Source organism: Aplysia californica, unplaced genomic scaffold (genome assembly GCF_000002075.1).
Source record: "Aplysia californica isolate F4 #8 unplaced genomic scaffold, AplCal3.0 scaffold00075, whole genome shotgun sequence".
NCBI classification, from domain to species: Eukaryota; Metazoa; Mollusca; class Gastropoda; order Aplysiida; family Aplysiidae; genus Aplysia; species Aplysia californica.
The window spans coordinates 75,618-93,562 of record NW_004797345.1 but is presented as its reverse complement, the minus strand read 5'-3'; the positions used below and the strand labels follow the sequence as shown (position 1 = coordinate 93,562).

General features: G+C 40.1%; 1 protein-coding gene across 2 annotated transcripts in view; it reads right to left on the bottom strand.

Annotated features, from left to right (window-relative positions):
- Positions 1-15,287, bottom strand: part of LOC101859556 (phosphatidylinositol 4-kinase beta) — a 30,352-nt gene extending 15,065 nt beyond the window's left edge. The window contains exons 1-6 of one of the 2 annotated variants that reach the window (XM_013080103.2): positions 14,860-15,287; positions 7,729-9,145; positions 2,644-2,761; positions 1,572-1,706; positions 823-1,112; positions 208-374 (exon numbers count right to left, since the gene is read on the bottom strand). In XM_013080103.2, coding sequence (XP_012935557.1) covers positions 208-374; positions 823-1,112; positions 1,572-1,706; positions 2,644-2,761; positions 7,729-8,944 — 1,926 coding nt within the window. In that variant the 5' untranslated portion in view covers positions 8,945-9,145; positions 14,860-15,287. The remainder of the gene's footprint in view (positions 1-207; positions 375-822; positions 1,113-1,571; positions 1,707-2,643; positions 2,762-7,728; positions 9,146-14,859) is intronic. The other variant, XM_005094058.3, reaches the window with a different exon arrangement.
- Positions 15,288-17,945: the final 2,658 nt, after the last annotated feature.

The following is a 17,945-nucleotide window of genomic DNA, read 5'->3' as shown; positions in this document are numbered from 1 at the left end:
CATATCACAGCTTGCACTGTAAGCTTCCAGGGAAGCCGAGAATGTTTCTGAGTGTTCTATGGTCTGCTGGGGTAATAAGAATAATAATAATTGTAAAGCACATAGAGCATGCTGTTGAGTGTGGATACATGCTAAACAAACGCAATTATTATTATTATTACTATGACAAGAGAGAGCCATTGGAATCAAAAGTCATGCCCCACTCACATCGCACTGGCAAAGCGTTTCTCGGCCCTTCAGGTCGTTCAGCACCGCCTCTGACTTCTGGTAGCACTGACAGCCATTGTCGAACGCCCGGCCCGACGACAGGTCCCCGACAGCCAGCACGTTGGACACCAGAATGGGCTGGGTCTCGCTATGCTTCATCAGCAAACCTGTAACAGTTCGAGGACAGTCATTTGTCAGTAGGTTTTTTTGTTGTTTTTTTGTTTTAGTTTGTTTTATGGCACTTGCACCACAATAAAGTCATATTAGTGTTGAAGATTACAGATGTTACAAGAAAGTAACAAACACAAGTAAGGACCTATGTTATACTCCCGCTTGCGCCGGGTAGAGATAAGCCCACTACCTAAGTCATCTAGGGTGAACTGGGTTAACCGAAGCATGGAGTAGCAACTTTTTTTCATTTTGAAGATGAACAATGAGATCTTGATAAGAGAAATTATTGATAACAGAACTTTCCAGTCAGGATATGGATAATTTTGAGGATTTTTCAAAACATGAAAAAAAAAAATTGTTTAAATTCAAACTCAGTCACATAAAATATGGCAACAATTTCCCATTCCCGGACAGCATGAAACAGGTAAAAAACTCCCAACCAACCTGTCGCATCAGATCGCGACCTCTGGTGAGTTTTCTTCACCACCGACGAGGCCGTTGCCTGACACAGCTGCGGAGTAGTCGTCAAGAGAGCCAGCGCGGCCGACGTCGGACTGAGGGTGCTGCCCCCTGGGATGGGGTACAACCCCAGAGCTGTGGGGGAGCCACTTCCGGCCCCTGCGATGTCTCCTGCTCCCGCCGACGATGAGGTCGTCCGCTGGCGGTGTGAGGGAATGTGGCGCCCGGGAGAGGGTTGAGGGCCCGCTCCAGGACTCAGCGTTTGGGGTTGTGGCCTGTCCGGGAGGAGAAAACTTGAATATTCACAGAGTTTTACCCTTCTTTTGCATGTCCGGGAGGAGAAAGCTTGAATATTTGCCAAGTTTTACTTTCCGTTTGATGCAATTTATGACAATTAAAAGGCAGAACCCCCAAATGCATGGTATAGTTTGAGTTTCCGCTCCAACTTTGACACAATTTACGTTATTTAAGAGAAGGGAATATTGAATACAATTGAAGATATTGTAGGTTGTGTAGATCAAAGTGCGAAAATTAAAAATTAATTCTTGAGAAAAACACGTCTAATTGTCTTATATTTCTTTAAAAAAAAAAAACACCCCCACATTAACAACTGCCAGTCTCCCTGGATTCAGTTGTATTATTTGGCATTTAATACAACAAATGTCAACAAGATAAAACTGACACTATTTGCAATATACATGATGTGCGCTGCACAGATACTGATGCCCTCTGACCTTAACTCCTCGTTCAGTATCATGTCCCTCAGCTTGATGCCCTGGGAGTTCTTCCAGTTGGGTTTGAGCGTGTCTGCGGCGTACGCACTTAGCAACCAGGCAGCGTTGACAGAGAACTCTATCGAGTTACGACACCTGAATCACAAAAATAAATATACATCAGAAACGATAAAGAAAACATGATCAAAAAGTCCCTTTTCCAAATTTCCAAATGTTTTATTTTCAGACAATGCTTTACAGAATTGAAAAAGCAAAGAAAAAAAAAATCCAATCATATTATTTACAATAACAAAAAATATGAAACATATTTTTAAAGATAGACACAAAGCAGATACCATGGAGTATAAAACATTTCCATACAATCCCAGAATAAAACAAGCATTATATTAATACAACATTTTTAAAAATTTGCGACTTAATAAAAAAATCAGTTCAGCTGAATACATGAAAAGCTTTCATTATATTTCTAAAACAATTAGGAAGCCTTAACTCTTTTTCCCTTCTCACACATATTATAAAACTGAAGGTATCTATTACTGTAGTTGGTGGCATAGGCTTTGCTAGGTTCGCTGCTGAGCTCAAACACATCCGATCAATACTGTTTCATTGTTGACTGAACTCTATAGGCAAACCACGACTAAATGGACATTCCACTTAAAGAAAATGTTTACTTCTTTCTATATTTGTTAGCTATCAAATCCCTACACTTAGTATAAATATAGGAATTCCATAAATATATCAATGTTATTGATGTTAGGCAATCCGAACAGAATTTTTTAAAATTTCAAAGTCTTTCTGCTTTTTCTCAATCTGTGACAGTAAACATGTTTTTGATAGAAAATAGATATTATATCTTTAAGTAAAAGTTCACTTGAGTTCCCCATTCATACAAAAAGTTTTAAGTTTATTTCCTGCACGATGTCATGGCAAGCAACATGAAGCCCCACAAAGAGTGGAGACTCAATGTGTGCATAAATGGAGAGCTCAAGTGGACTTTTACAGATTTTCAATGTCAAATGTCAGAACAATCGTGAGAGAGTGAGAAATTTCCTATGCCATAAAACCGACTCACCTATGGACTAGATATGGGTGAATTGCCTCAGCAACATCATGCATGTGAATGTACATATTTAACAGTTGGGGCAGGTAGAAGTCAACCTCTCGGTCATCAAAGCTGAACATTCGATTTCCTAAAACAGAAATGAAACATGTACGGTGTAAGCAATTAGTTGGGTAAACTGCATTCTGCAATCATTACACAAGAATAAAAAGTTAGATGATGATAACTATGAGGTCAATAATCAAAACAATCGATAATCATGGAATTAAGGAATAAAAGTACTGTAGTAATGATAATAAAAAGTAGGATTTTATTTTAAAAAGTACAGTACAGACATTATAACTCTTGTTGACAAAAATAATGGATGATGATGTGATAATGATAATAAAGGTGATGACAAGAGTAATAACATAATCTGACTCCTCCATACAAACAAAGAAACAACAATGATGAAGGATAACATTGTTCAAAACTGTCTGCACACCCATGACATCAGATCTAAGAAAAGTGTTGAGCTGGAGTACACACTTAAGTCTTGAGAAGGGAGCAAACGAATGCTAGTTTGGTCAGCAAAGTTCCAGCAAAACAAAAACAATACAAAGTCATTAAAAGCTGCACATGAGGCTTCAGTTTCAAAATGCTGTAACCAAGGGAGAAGCTTTTACCCTGTGCTCATCCACAAGTGGAAAATTAAGTTTTATAATGCTCTAAATGTAGCACACTCTTCTCTGCCAGAATTGGCCTCATTGGCCACAAGACGGAAGCCACTTACAAGTCTGCTTAATCTATTTCTTTTTGTATTTTGTGGAAACAGCCTACCCCTGCAGATGCATTGGTCATCATTAGATATTGACAGATGAACTATTAATTATGTTATCATTATTGAAATCTGCATAATTAATAGCGGATCAGTTGGAAATTATAACGAGTTTGCTACAAGTTGCTACAATAACAATGACAGCCACTGCCACATGTTGCTAGGAACAGATTAGGACAGTAACAATAATAGTTTACCCGCAATAGTCGACAATGACCCGTACCTCTGCAAAGGAGAATAATTAGTGGAGAGAAATTGAGAGAGGAAATAAATATTGATGATTTGTGGCTTCTGCTACATGATATAGCCAATGAGATCAATTCAAGTGAAGAGTTTGCCCCCATTAAAAAAATTGAAAGCTTCATTTCCACATGCGGATGTCTGCAGCTTGTGGGTTTCTCTTTAGGCCTCAGTATTTTTAATTTGTGAAACTTCAAATGAGTGCCACTTTTCTCCCCAACAGGGTCTGTCAGGAGTGAGGCTCTCCCACTAGAACAGTTAGTAACACTGAGAAGAAGGAGCTGTTCGCCCTCGAGTGTTCGCCAACAGCCCTTTGTCACTTTCAAATCAGGCCACAACAAGAACCTTGAGTAAAATGATTATAAAAACAGGGATGAGGCTTAAATCTTCATTGTTCATGTATCTTTGCTTGATGTGGCATATTATGTTTACCTGCGCCAAAAAAGTGTTCAGGATGGAGGATCTAAAATTTAACACCCACATTTCCAAAAGAAGAAGAGAAAAAAAAGGTACCTCGAAGCACAGAAACCTAATCATATGTGTAATGAGTCTTCATGACGCAGAGTTCTACAAGTGTGGTACTACTGCAATTACCTCCAAACTCATCTCACATTTGCTCCTTGACTGGCCAACACAATTTCTTTTTCCACCACATAGCTATTTCAAAGGTTTTTATTCAGTATTAGCAAGAGTCTTACACCATTGTTATAGAAATAGGTCATATAAGAGCTGAAGATTAGAAGTGTTACTAGTAAGTAACATACAAAGAAAAGGAGGAGAGAGGAGGACCATAGATGTTCGCTGGGGAAGAATGAGAAAACAGCACCAGAGCCTCGGCTAACCACCTACAAGATGACTGTCTGGCACCTTTTGCAAAAGAAGGAAAAGAAAAGCAGATCTAACAACCGTACAACCTGTCACATGTTTCGAAAAGTGCATAATTTTTTCATTTCGAAAATGACAAATGTGAGGCAATGTAGTGAAATCAGGCGCTCGTCAAAATAATGAAATCGAAGAAAATGGCAGTTTTATGTCCGTATGGCAATTTTTATCCAATTCTTTTATTTTATTTACTCAACATCTTTAAGGTAGATGAACCCATTATTTCTGTGTGGATTTTACTGAAAAATATTGATTTAAGACACAAAACTGCAAATTTGCAGTTTCTAAGAACTCTCAAGCTTTGAAAGTCGCCAAACTTTGGGGACCATTTTTTCGTTAATTTTACTTCTGGAACCTGGCGACCCCAATCTCCTTCAATCGCATATATTTCAACTTCTATCCATGATATATATGAGTATTTTGTTTCACCGAAAGCAAGACAAATGAACAAGCTTAAAAAGGATACCTATAACTTCACATGTCCAAATACTGACGAGCGCCTGATTCCACCACATCGGGACACATATATTCTTAGCAGTGACTGCAATTAAGTCAGAGGAAACAACAATGAAATGAAAGGAAGGAAATACGCGTACGACAAAAAATATGTTTAATGTATTGATGCAAGTGTATCCGTCGTTGTTCCCAGCAGAATTTTGAATTTTATAAAGGCCATTGGCCTTTATGGCAAGTTGTAAAAAGAAAATGAAAACGTACCATTTAACATTTTTATTGTTACCTATAAGAGTTGTTTTAAATCACAAATATATTTACACTGAATTTTAATATTTTAACATTTTAGCATTTTAAAGTAAATTAGTTGACCAATCGTGCTGCGAACATTTGCGAAAGTAAACAACTTGTGTTTCGCGCGCTCATATGACCTTAGCAGTTGCGAGCGCCGTAAAACCCTATACTACATACATACATGATGCAAGTGGCAGGATAAAATACTAGACGCCAACCTTCTCAAAAGGGCAAAACTGCCGAGTCTTGTTTTCTAAGCTCGAAAGGTCTTAACTTTGCCGTGCTAGCAATGTTGTAAGAAAGCCTGATTTCCAAATCCTAGGGGGCCAAGGACTGGTGATGGGTCTCATTTAAATATTGAGAAATGCCTAACTGTCTAAAACAGCTTCTCCCAATCCTGCCCGTGGCGGTCCCTGTTTCAACTGACAGGGCTCTGGCGAGTTGTTGGCGCCAACAAACCAACCCCCCCATTTCCTAAAAGGGGTTAAAACAACAGGATGGGAGCATGTGTGGCCCCACAAGGTGCAGGAGGCAGAACCAATCGATGCGTGGTAGACGCATGCTCCTCACTAACACACCCCATCTCTCCCTTAAGTGGGTGTCTAATCTGCCTAACACCTCTACTGCTCTTTATCAACACACCCTCTGTGGCTGAGAAGGAACCAGCCAGTCTGGGGGGGTCTGGATGCAAGGATGGATCGAGTGGAGTGCCTGACTTGCCTTCTGACCGTGGACCTCTTAGTAAAGGCACAACGACCCAGGACCTGACGATCCAATGGTTTTCTCACTTGGCCGAAACCTCATGCAAGAATAGACAACTATAGCCAGTAGCCATTGGTGGCGGGGAATGGGCAACATGAACCCTACCTGAATTACACGGTCACAGGGCAGTTAGGTATTAAATTTCCAGCCTCATGAAAACCCTTGTACCCCCCTATCCTCAACGTGCATGGTCCCTTCTCAGGGTGGGCAGGCAGTCCACAGACACCCCAGTCCTAAATGCCACAACAACAACCGAATCCCAGGGGCAGTACTCTATTCTGAACTGTCCACAGGGAAGCTTTTTTTCTTTTTGGTAAGTGTTTTATGATGCTCGCAACTGCATAAGGTCATATATGAACACGTGGGACACATTAAACATTTTCAGTTGGTAGGACATTTTGAATTTTGCTCGGGTGACAGCTGAAACCTACCCTTATCGATTTTAGACTACCAAGGGATCTTTAACGTTCGTAACTTGCATACGGGACCTCTGAGATTTTTTCGCCCTTGTCCGAGAAGGCTAGGTGTAGATCTTTTTTATCAGAAGATCAGGGATGTGGGTGAAAGACAGCAGCAAAAAGGAGCCAAAGAGTAGCAGTAAAAGGCTGCAGAAAGAGTCAGGAGCCCAGAGGAGGGGGCAAAGGAGGAGGGGGCAGAAAGTGGAGACAAAAGCAGATGACAGAACATTGTTAGAGAGCAGGAAAAGAGGTGAAAGGAGACAATTTTAGGGAAGAAAATTTTTCAATCGCTACCCGGATTTGAACCTTTCGATGAGAGACGAACACCATAACTCTTTATCTCCGAAGGGGGGTAAACTCACAATGTCGGGCCAATTTTGGGTGCTAAACCTAAAAATGACAAAAACGTCATTACATGGGTTATTAAATCGAAACTAGCAAACCTATTTGGATAGTTCTTCATCTAATGAATGAACTTCCGGTATAAGAGACCTGTTTTTGGCAAATGGCAAGAAGTAATTTGATGTCGAAGTCGTCGTAAAGTAAAGGAATGTGCCCAAGCCACTGTCAGCCGCTCATCGGCACACTGGTTCCAACCGCGAGCCGCTGGGAGCGGCTTGCCGGAGATAACAGTTAACCTCCAGGCCACGAGAATACCCCCAGGGAAGTGTAAGGTTGGAGCGCCAAAAAAGCATTAATTAGAAGGACACCCTGAAAATATCTCTGAAGGACTTTCAACATAAATACTTCGATAAAATGGGAGAGCCTAGCTCCTGATAGACCCAGTCACAGTGGGAAGCAAATTATATATGAGGCTTCATGAATAAGAAATGTAGAAACCAAGAGAGAAGTCCGCAAGCTGCACAATCGACAAAAGAGTAAGTGGAGCTTTTAAATTCAGAATGTGGCAAACTTTTCTCTGCCAGAATCACAGCAGAAGCCACAAGTCATATTAACCTTTAATCCTTCAAATTCTTCTATTTCGCTGGAGAAATATTCTCCTCTACATGGATGTATTGGTCATCGTCAGACATTGAAGGATGAGCTATAATTTTATGCAAGTATCCTCATTGCCATGCCCTCTTCTCCATCCCCCCCTCCCCCCCAACCAACCAATCAAAACTAAGACAGCAGAACAGCAATAAAAGTATTACAACAACAAAAACTTTGTTCTTCCACTCTCCAACTTACCTATATACGTCTGCACCCCTGGTTCTTTAGAATTGTACAAATATGTAATGGCAATGTTCATGTCAAACATCTTTGACTCGAAGAGTCTGAGCAGCCAAGATTGTCTAGGCGGAGGGCGACCCTTGCCTCGCTGAGAGGGCGTGGGACCCGCTGGGGGCTTGTCACTGAGATTTCTATCTTTAGATGAGGAACCCGAGTTCCTGAGGAATCGGAATGGCAGTGGAAGACAGAGCGAGCGAGAGTCCAAAGGTCTTGGATGAGACGACTTTTCGATACCTTGAGCAGCTTTTGTGTCTGATAATTGCTCCAAATCTGTCCCAGTAGCACCAGCAGAAGCATTCTGGGAGGAATTTGCCCCCGAATCTTCGTCAGACCCACTATTTGCTTCACTCGTTGCCGAAGCATCTTTATTTGTATCAGGCAAGTCTTCTGAAGTCAGAGTTATCTGGGGATGATCAGCCGCATCATTCTGCATGACATTCTGCAATAATTCCGTACCACTTCCAACACTATTGGCACCTGTCCTTTCCACATCTTTCTCTGCCTGTGATATGTGATACGCATCACTCATAATCTCCTGGCTGTTTGATTTCTCCACACAAGAATAGGAAAGGCTTCTCTCCAGTATGTGAGAAGGGAGAGGTTGACCAGGAACCGATGTCCCCGTCTGGTACACCTGATCCTCCAGGATCCTCTCCAGCCCCCCATCGTAGCTCCCACCCGCGTGTCTTCCCCCTACCACCTCACGCTTCTGGCTGATCACCTCTGACGAGTTACCCATCTGAAACGTGACGTGATGAGGCTTGCTGCTGCACTTCTGACAAAAGGACAACGACCTCAGTGCTCCGTCTGTGACGACATACGGCAGCCCAGAGATATTCTCCAAATTCTCTAGAGCGTCCGGGTCCAGACGTTCGGGGCAGCTCCCGGTCACACCGTCGTCAATCTCACACCTACAGCTATGATGGCCCGGCATTTTTAACTCAGGGTTCTCCGTGTAGTTCCCATTCACCTCTAGGTCAGCCAAGTAAGGAATGGGTTTGCCAGTGTGAACGAGATGGGGCAAATATGGAGTAACGCTCAACGTGCGGGGACCTGTGCTCACTGAATTCTGATGGCTGTGTTGAGCAGAAGAGTGAACTTGTATGTCGGATGTGTGGTGATGATGATGATGAGGATGAGGGAGCGAGGAAAGCTTAGCCTCTTTCACGTCCATCTCACTGCCATGTTATCCCACGAATTCTTTTACTTGTGGCCACCATCACACATACATCAGAGGGAGACAGTACCATAGTAGCGGTTACATGATGTAAATCGTCTCTAGGAACAAAGAACTCGCTGTACAACAGGGCTATAGACAGTCCAACTCAGCTGCTGGTGGAATCAACTGTTACAGTCCTTGATTTCTGGGCGTCCCCTGCAAAAAATACAATGCAAAAACCTTTTTTGAGTACAACATGACGCAGGCATCTGTTTGTCAACTGTCCCGTCAATAATTGGTCTCGTGAAAACAAAACAGTTTTGGTTAACAAAAAAGTTTTCTGACACTTCTGATCATCTGGTATGCCCGACTATCATATGATTGTGGAGAGAGTAGTATAGACTTTTTCAGCCCCTTATATTCTTGGGTTGTCAGCAGAAACTGTGACACACCTTGCCCCACTTTTTCAAACTAGCAGAAGAAACTCCCTAGCATCAAACCATTCTCAGCAAAAATGTGAATCGCATGACAATTCTCTGTAGAAATTGAAATTTCTTTTAAACTATTCCTGAAATATTTACTGTCTTGGTCACACAACAATGAAAACAGCCAGCCTACATGACTGATTATTAGCAGAAAGGTCACAGGGCAAAGTTGTCAGAAGTAAAGCATCCATTTCTTAAAAAAATGATCAATTTCAAAAACCTCCACACAATCTGCACTTTTCCCCTCTACATGTTACGGTCTATAACTAATCTATAATGAGTGGCGGTAGGTAGAAGCACATGTAAAAGTGATAAAAATAACTCCAACATATGTTACATTTTGCTACTAAAATCAAATATTTCAAGAGTATCACATGAATCGCCAAACTCTTTCAACACACAAAAAAAAGTCACCAAAAGTACTGGGAATAATAACAGGCCTAATCTCAGTTGTAAAAATCACTTTATGAATCCCCTAGTTGTTATCGATATCGGTGACACAAATTGTCAGAGAGCACTTATTTTGGACAATGCTGTGCCATAAATAGACCAACACAATCTTTACTTTGGTCAGCTGGGGAGTATCATGAATGAGAACATCCAAGGTTAAATCAGATAACAATTGACCGTCCTTGTTATCAGCATTACAGGATATTTCACTTTCCATTAACATGTATACTGAAAGGAGAAAGAGAGCCTTATTCCACTAAGGTGAAAAGTTGATAGATTGAAACACGTCACCCGTGCCTGCAGCTGATAGTCAACTGATAACAGTCAATCTGTAAACTGATAACTGTTAAATCCCACGTATAACAGTCTCCTGGGATGACAGCTTTCACGTGTATTTAACAGATGGTGTACACGTCTTATCTTGAAAACCAATCTTCTCAAGCACAAACCTGAATAGATAGCACACTGAAAGTGAGATACGCATCTGAAAAATCTCAGGGTGATCACACACAGAATGGTAATTGCCCCAAATAGATCACAACTTGACACAGTAACTGTCCTTTCAATACTGTATAATAGGAGAAGACAAGAAGGAAAACAACCTAGATATCATATTAGATTAGCTTAAAAATACAATACATGCATTATAAAAAAGATATATTTGCAAGCTCAACATGAATACCCAGATTTTTCCATCACACTGTATTATAAAAATTATCAAACAACTGTCATGTCAACCATTTTGTTGTTGAAATTGTTGACAACACTATGCTGAAAGCTGCCCATTCACTCATGTGCATATATATATATATATATCATAGTCCATTACGCCATGAAAATCACCCTGAGCAATATGAGTAAAACAGACAAGCACCTAAGATTAAGAAACACATTAATAAATGTTCAATATAAGAGGGGAAACTTATGATGAAGACAGAAAGTAGAAAGGGGGTGAATAGAGGTGCTCAAGTATGATTTGCCGGTTACCCCTTCTTTTCTATTAAAATATCATCCTCCTTTTTCATGCTTGACTTCCTTATAATACCTCAAATCTTCAGCACTAAAATATATCTGATCTTATTGAATAGAAAGTGTCATAAACTCTTACTAAAACTCAAACTATAGAAGACAGAACCAAGAAAATGAATACATGACACAAACAGAAACAGAGTCCAAAGCCCTCACAAACAAACCCTGCCAGTAAAAAAAGAGCTCACATCATCATCATATAATACTGGTCATATTGATTGATGTAGTAAAATCAAAGCTCAATTGAAAATTAATCTGAAGGGTGTAAAAAAGAATGACAGTTCGAAAGATCAAAGAGGTGCATTTCAACCACCCTCTCCCATCCTATTATAATGCACATGTACATAATATTCTGAGAATGATAGAGTTCCCCATCACACAGAGAAATTCAATATAAATGCAATACAATGCTAACAAGTATGTGTATGGGTGAACATTGGGTGAAACATGAAAGCAAGTTTAAACATCTAGATCCAAAACACATCAATATCATACTTATGCTACCACACACTGTCGTTAAGGAGTCCCAAATTTATTACTAGAAAAAACTTGAACATTGAACATCTTAAAATTTTTTACACACAGCACTGCGAAGCTTGTTCTATAGTATAAATGAGTGTCATGACGTGGTGGAATCAGGCGCTCATCAATTTTTGGGCATGTGGAGTTTTGGTATGATCTGAAAGCTTATTCATTTGCCTTGCTGTCTATGAAAAAAGTACGCATCTATCTTGAATAGAAGTCAAGATGCTTGGGATTGAAGGAGGGGGTCGCCTGGTTTCAGTGGTAAAATTGGCGAGAAAACGGCGGCCAAAGTTTGGTAACTTCAATAGCTTTCCATTCTTTGAAAACTGAACATTTTTCAGTAAAAATTCACATGGAAACATGTTTTTATATGGACATACAAGGTGTGAGTCAAAAAGTTGGCAGAAAAAAGCCAGTTTCTTCCATTTCATTATTTTGACAAGCGCCTGATTTCACCATGATGCCTCACATATTTTATATTCCTCAGCTTTTTAACTCTCAATTATACCCCCCCCCCCCAACACCATTTTTCATGATTAAACAAAGCATAAAAGTAAGTAAATTCTATGCTTGGGGTCTGGGACAGGGGATCTAAAAAAAATCTTTTTCAGCCTTTGAAAGAGCTCTAATGGCATTGAGAGCTTGTTTGTCGAAATTGCCAGCAGCCTTTAAAAAATAAAATAATGTACCCATTTATTCACCAAGAGTTTGTCATGTCATGTTGTAACAGTTTTATCTGATTTCTTCACTAATTTCTTTCTCTTTGCTGGCAACGTTTAAAAGCAAGTTCCCCTTCCCATTGCCACTATTATATTGAGTTTGTCATCGCTGCTTGCACCATTGTCATTGACTTTACAGTAGGCAAATACAGAAATTAATCTTGACAATACTATCACCTAATGTGTACCCTAATTAAATTTTCCTCCATTTTTGCGTTTGAACGTCCTATACACATCTACAGAGCATCACTTCCACATTTAATTTTCCAGCTGCGGCGAAAATCAAAAGATAGACAGGCAGAATTTAAGCGAATGAAAGAAAGTAAGTAAGAGGACACTTTTGCTATTGTGAACCAGATTTTGGCCAATTTGCAACAAGTGACGAATTGGGACAGACCTGAAATGGAAGGACAATGGCCGAATGTACAAAGTACAAAGTGTGCAATCTGGAAGGTACCTAATTTTAATAAATTTTTTTAAAACTTTAAAAGTACTACAGGAGCTACTGTAATTAGACTGAACTTATCCAACACAGGGAAGTACGGATCCTTTGCAACAGAAAACCAGCAGTCCAACACTACTGCAATTTTGTACAGATAGAGTTAATTATAATGATGAGACAGTGAGTGTTTTTAAAAATGAAAATACAGTTTTGGCCCCAACAACCACTTTCCTACCCCTACACTCGTCTTCTTGACCCTTTCTTTTTAGCCTAACCCTGAAAATCTTAGGCCTTCTATTCATCCTTTCTCTTTTCCATCCAGTTACTATCTATCAAAATTCCAATACTCAATACTCCTGGGGTCATCATTGGAGATCACAGTAAAGTTAAAGGGCAATTAAAAACACACACAAAGAACTTGCAATTCGGAAAAAAAAAGGAAGCGCGGTTAGTGCCACTGCATTTACAACTTGCGCAGTACTTTTATTCAATCTTTTTGCAAGATTAATAAATGGTTAGCCCAGCAGAAATATTGGTGAGAAAGTCCAATTTGTCTAGACTTAAGGCAGTGTTTGTTCGTGGCACCCAAAATCAAGGGTGAGAAAGGCAATGATGACATAGAGTAAGAGATGAACGCAGTCTGTTTTGTTGAAGGTAGGCTTTGTCATCACAATATTTTTCTTTTTCTAAGGAGAATTAACAAATAAATGGAAGAAAATGAGAAAGCGAAGGGAAATATTCACACGAAGGAGGCCGTTGTTGTGGCATTGTTGTGTATGCCATGCTGACTACATTTTAAAACACTTAAAGTCTTAATAAAATCTTGATAGGAGAAGTAGGAGTTCCGCAGAGGGCCGCCGACCAACAACACCTCTACCCCTATCCCCAGCCCTAACCCTAACACCGACTGGAAATAAATTCTAGATCTAGATCTAGATGTAGATGATCTAAATCTAGATCTAGATCTAAGATATAATTACATCTAGATATATTATGTAGATCTAGATCTAGATTCTAGATCTAACAATCTCTAGAAATCTAGATCTAGATCTAGGCCTCAACTTTTTCTACTCTAGAGTCTGCGGTGATCTTATACTTTCGCACGTTAAATTCCCAAAGTCTTCTAATCCCCAACTTTGAACTGGGCCTAAAAATGCGCAAACTACCGTAATTTTGTCGAAAGTGGCTATTCTCACCCGTTCGGAAGTTCTCGCAAGATCAACTCCTCCCCTCTTCTCTCTCTCTCTGTCTCTTTCTGAATACTGTCCATCGGTGTGGACGATCAAATTGACCAAAACAAAGTTAAAAAATGATGTTAAAACACAAAAGTAAATTAATTTGGTTGTCTACAAAGATGCTACGGCTATTTAACTTTTCGAATCGAGCCGAACTACGCGGGTTGCCATTTTGTTTTGCCTGGAAATTCTCGCGCTACTCCTCTCTCTCTTTCTCTCTCTCTCTCCACTGCCCACAGACAAAATTGTACGCTTTTAGTAGGCTACAGTTGTAATGGAACGTTTGTTCACGGCACAGAATTCTACAATTTTTCTGTTATCACAGTGTAGAATTCTGTGGTTTAGGGTGAACGCAAAATTTGGTGAACGCGCACCGGGTGAGAATAGCCACAAGACTCGCCTGCACTATTCTCACTCCGGGTGAGAATAGAGGTGGCCAATTTTGTCATCATGAACAGATCGTATTTTTCGGTCTTCCATCATGATTTTGGAAGTCATTGAGTATAATCTTGATGATATAGAATCTAGATCTAGATCTAGATCTAATAGTGGTCACTCGTTTCGGAAGTCCTCAACAGTCAAAAGAAGAATTTAACTTGCTAAAGTCACTTTAGTTCTAGGCTAAAGTATAAGATCACCGAGTCTACTTCAACTTCAGTTCTTGTGTCAACATTCAGGCATTTTTCTCTTGAGATCTAGGTAAACTCAGACTGCATGAAAAAAAATTGAAGTCAGTCTCCAATAACCATTGCAGTCCGGGCAACTAAGACATTCACTATTCTAGAGTCTAGTTCTAGCCTCTAGAACTCTTGACTCTGGCCTATACACTACAGTTACAGTACAGCAGTCTTGGATTACTCATGAATTTATGAGGATGATGTGAAAGAGTAAGATCAAGAAATAGAACTCCAGAATGGAATGTTAACAGATCTAACAAACCACACAAAGTATACAACGCTTTAAGACAGTAACTTAAAAATAATGTACAAACATATCCAACTAAATGAAATAGATCAACGAAAAGTGAAAACAGAGTTTCACGCACGAATGAATGATGCTACCTTCAGTTCCAACTGAGGGAAGTGGTACGCCATCTTGAATAAGAACCCATCATGAGACAGGATTTTTTCGCGATTCACCTAGATCTTTTGCTAATCTTATTACTTCAATGTAGAGATAAAAATAGTGCCTTAGTTTTGAAATTTGTAGCATAATAAATTGTCATAAGTAAAAAAGCATTAATATCAGGGGCTATAAAAACTACTGACCCAAAAGGGTTGGTGACAACGAACTAGTTAGCTATTCCAATTCGGCATTTCCTCTCTGCGATCCATGATGATCTTTGACCTCGATCCCGATCATCCCCAGACACGTAATAAAACTTAGTGTGACGCGAAGTGGGTCGTGATGAACAAGATTTGGATCTAATCAAAGATCTTTTGCACACGAAAGCCAACAAGGCAAAAACTTTAAACAAATTATGTTTAATGACGACGATTTTGTACAACTTGTATGTTTACTTACTTGTCTGCCAAACCGATATAAGCCTATGGATGACAGTGTTTAACATCTGAGAGAGAGGGCGGGGCGTGGGCGTGGCACAACGCATAGATAGAGCAGAGGCCAACACTCCTCTCAGCGCAATACTCTTTATTTGGGAACCCAAAGGCTTGAATTTGAACAAGAAGAAGGATTTTCTTAATATAAATTCAAATTTAGGTGTTTTACACTCCAATCAACACAGTTATAGATCGTTTGGGAGGCGGGCTTTTACCCTGCTTGTGCAGAGCAACGCCGGGCCGAGAGTGGTGTGTAGTGTATTGATACTCGTAGACCCACTAAATCCCATAGAAAGACAGAGACACTCAATAGAAACTCTTCCCACTTGGGAATCGAACTCGGGTCTTCTGTGGGCGACAGCGAAGCACCGAACCGCATTGACGTCAGTGCCTTGTCCGAGAGACTGAAAGAAGTTGATAATCGACCTTGGTTTGTCTGACTGAAAAAGACATTATTGCTATATCACAATATTATTATTATAATCATCATGATGCCCGTCAGAGGAAGTATAATGATCAATGGTTCTTCCAGACTGTTTTAACCTCCGTTAGCTGCTGCTTTCATTTTAAGAAAAACGACCAATTCTGGGATCTCTGGTCGACTGGGCAGGGTTTTTCAGGCTTTCTACATGCTCCGACGATCACAGCCGATGTGCCATTGTGACGAATGCAGAGAGCGATACCCTGAAAATACACACGTTAATTATCCTTGACTTGTTCATCTTTTTTTCCCTTTAAAAAAAAACTGAACGCAATTGTAATGACTTTTAAAATATTACAAAGATTACTGGCCACACTCCTTAATTTCAACTGTTTTGAAATTCTGATAAAGAAGTAGGGCAGCCATACAACTCACCTATGACCAATCATGTCATCACTTTAACGACCCCCGTGTGAGTTTAAGCACCACACGAAGAAAAACATTAACAGCTAGTTTAATTTGCACATCACTTCCAACAATGCAACATAAGATCGGTACATCGCCATCATCATCTTCATCATCATCATCATCATGATTTATTTTTCATGTTTTGTTTTCCTTGAAGCATAACACTTTGTACTGTGTTAGCACATTTTCACGTAACTATAAGAAGTATTGGCACCAAAATCGGGACACGGGATTTACCCCCCCCGTTGGCTTTTCTAATGTGCATTGTTCTCAACAACCGTACGTATTGGCTTACATTAAAATTTCTTAATGCTGCCAAAGATGAGTGTCAATCAAAGAGGTTAAATATGCATCGTATCTATAGACATACCCCACCCCCTTTTCCCCGGGAACGAACAGATAAATAGGGATTTACAAGGACAAACCTGGGTCTTTAAAGTTGCAGTGAAATTTTATTTCCACCTCATAAATAATAGACCTATGATAAAGTATGAATAATAAATATAAAAGGCAAATGGTTTGTTCGACCGTGCATGATGGGGCCGTCTTGAGTTGAAGGAGGAACAATTCAATAAACCATGACACACAGAACGACAACGAAATTAAGTTATTCTTCAACGGAGGAACAAAGTCAAACCCTTTATGTGCTGGGCTTAGACAGTGACCAAAATACAGCAGAAGCCTGTATACTCTATGCTGGGGTCGGAAATCTAGTGCTTTGGAAACCGGACTCAATCGTAATCGTGAGGTTGCGGATTCGGGGGTTCGAGCCCAGGCCCAGCGTTGTGTCCGTGAGAAAGACACTTTGCCCAAATTTTCCTCACTTTGCTCAGGTGAAAATGGGTGCCCGGCCACAAACAACAACTTTTTTGGGTCAGTATGCCGGTATGTAAATGTTTTAGCGCCAATAAAAATATAGAAGCTTGCAGTGCATGTTTCCCCCCTGGAAGTTGCGATTGTTTCAGAATGCTATAAGGTCTGCCTTAGGTAATACTTATATTAGATGTAGATTTATTATCATGATTATTTTTATTTGGTAAGTGTTTAACGGCTCTCGCACTTCCAGAAAATCAGGGGTGTGGCTGAAAGACAGCAGAAAGAAGGCGAGCCAAGGATAGGAGTAGCTGTAAGAAGGCTACAGAAAGAGTCAGGAGCCCAGAGGGGCAGAGGAGGTGAAGGGTGAGGGGAGAAAATGGAGACGAAGGTAGACGACAGAACATTGCTAGAGAGCAAGAAAGGAGGCGATAGGATAACATTTTAGAGAAGAAAATGTTCTTACCGTCACTACCCGGTATTCTATTACTAGATCTATTTTTATTGTCCTTGATTCACCGCCAGTCACTGTGAATTAACTGGAAACAGAGGATGCTATAATATTTATAATAAAGGTTGTTAGTACTTAGAGTGGCGAATCTTGGTGTTATTATAATGGCGGCAATGGAAATTGCACTGGAACGGGCCGTTTAGTAGATCTATATATAGATCTATATACTTTCTTATTTAGTTTTCAAATATATGAGTTAAATAATATGAGGCTTCTTTTAACACAAAGGGTAGCTTTTTTCTATCCCCGAAGAAAGAGTCCTCTTTATCTTGGCTATGCATTTGGAAGTGTGTGTGTGTGTGTGTGTGTGTGTGTGTGTGTGTGTGTGTGTGTGTGTGTGTGTGTGTGTGTGCTTGCAT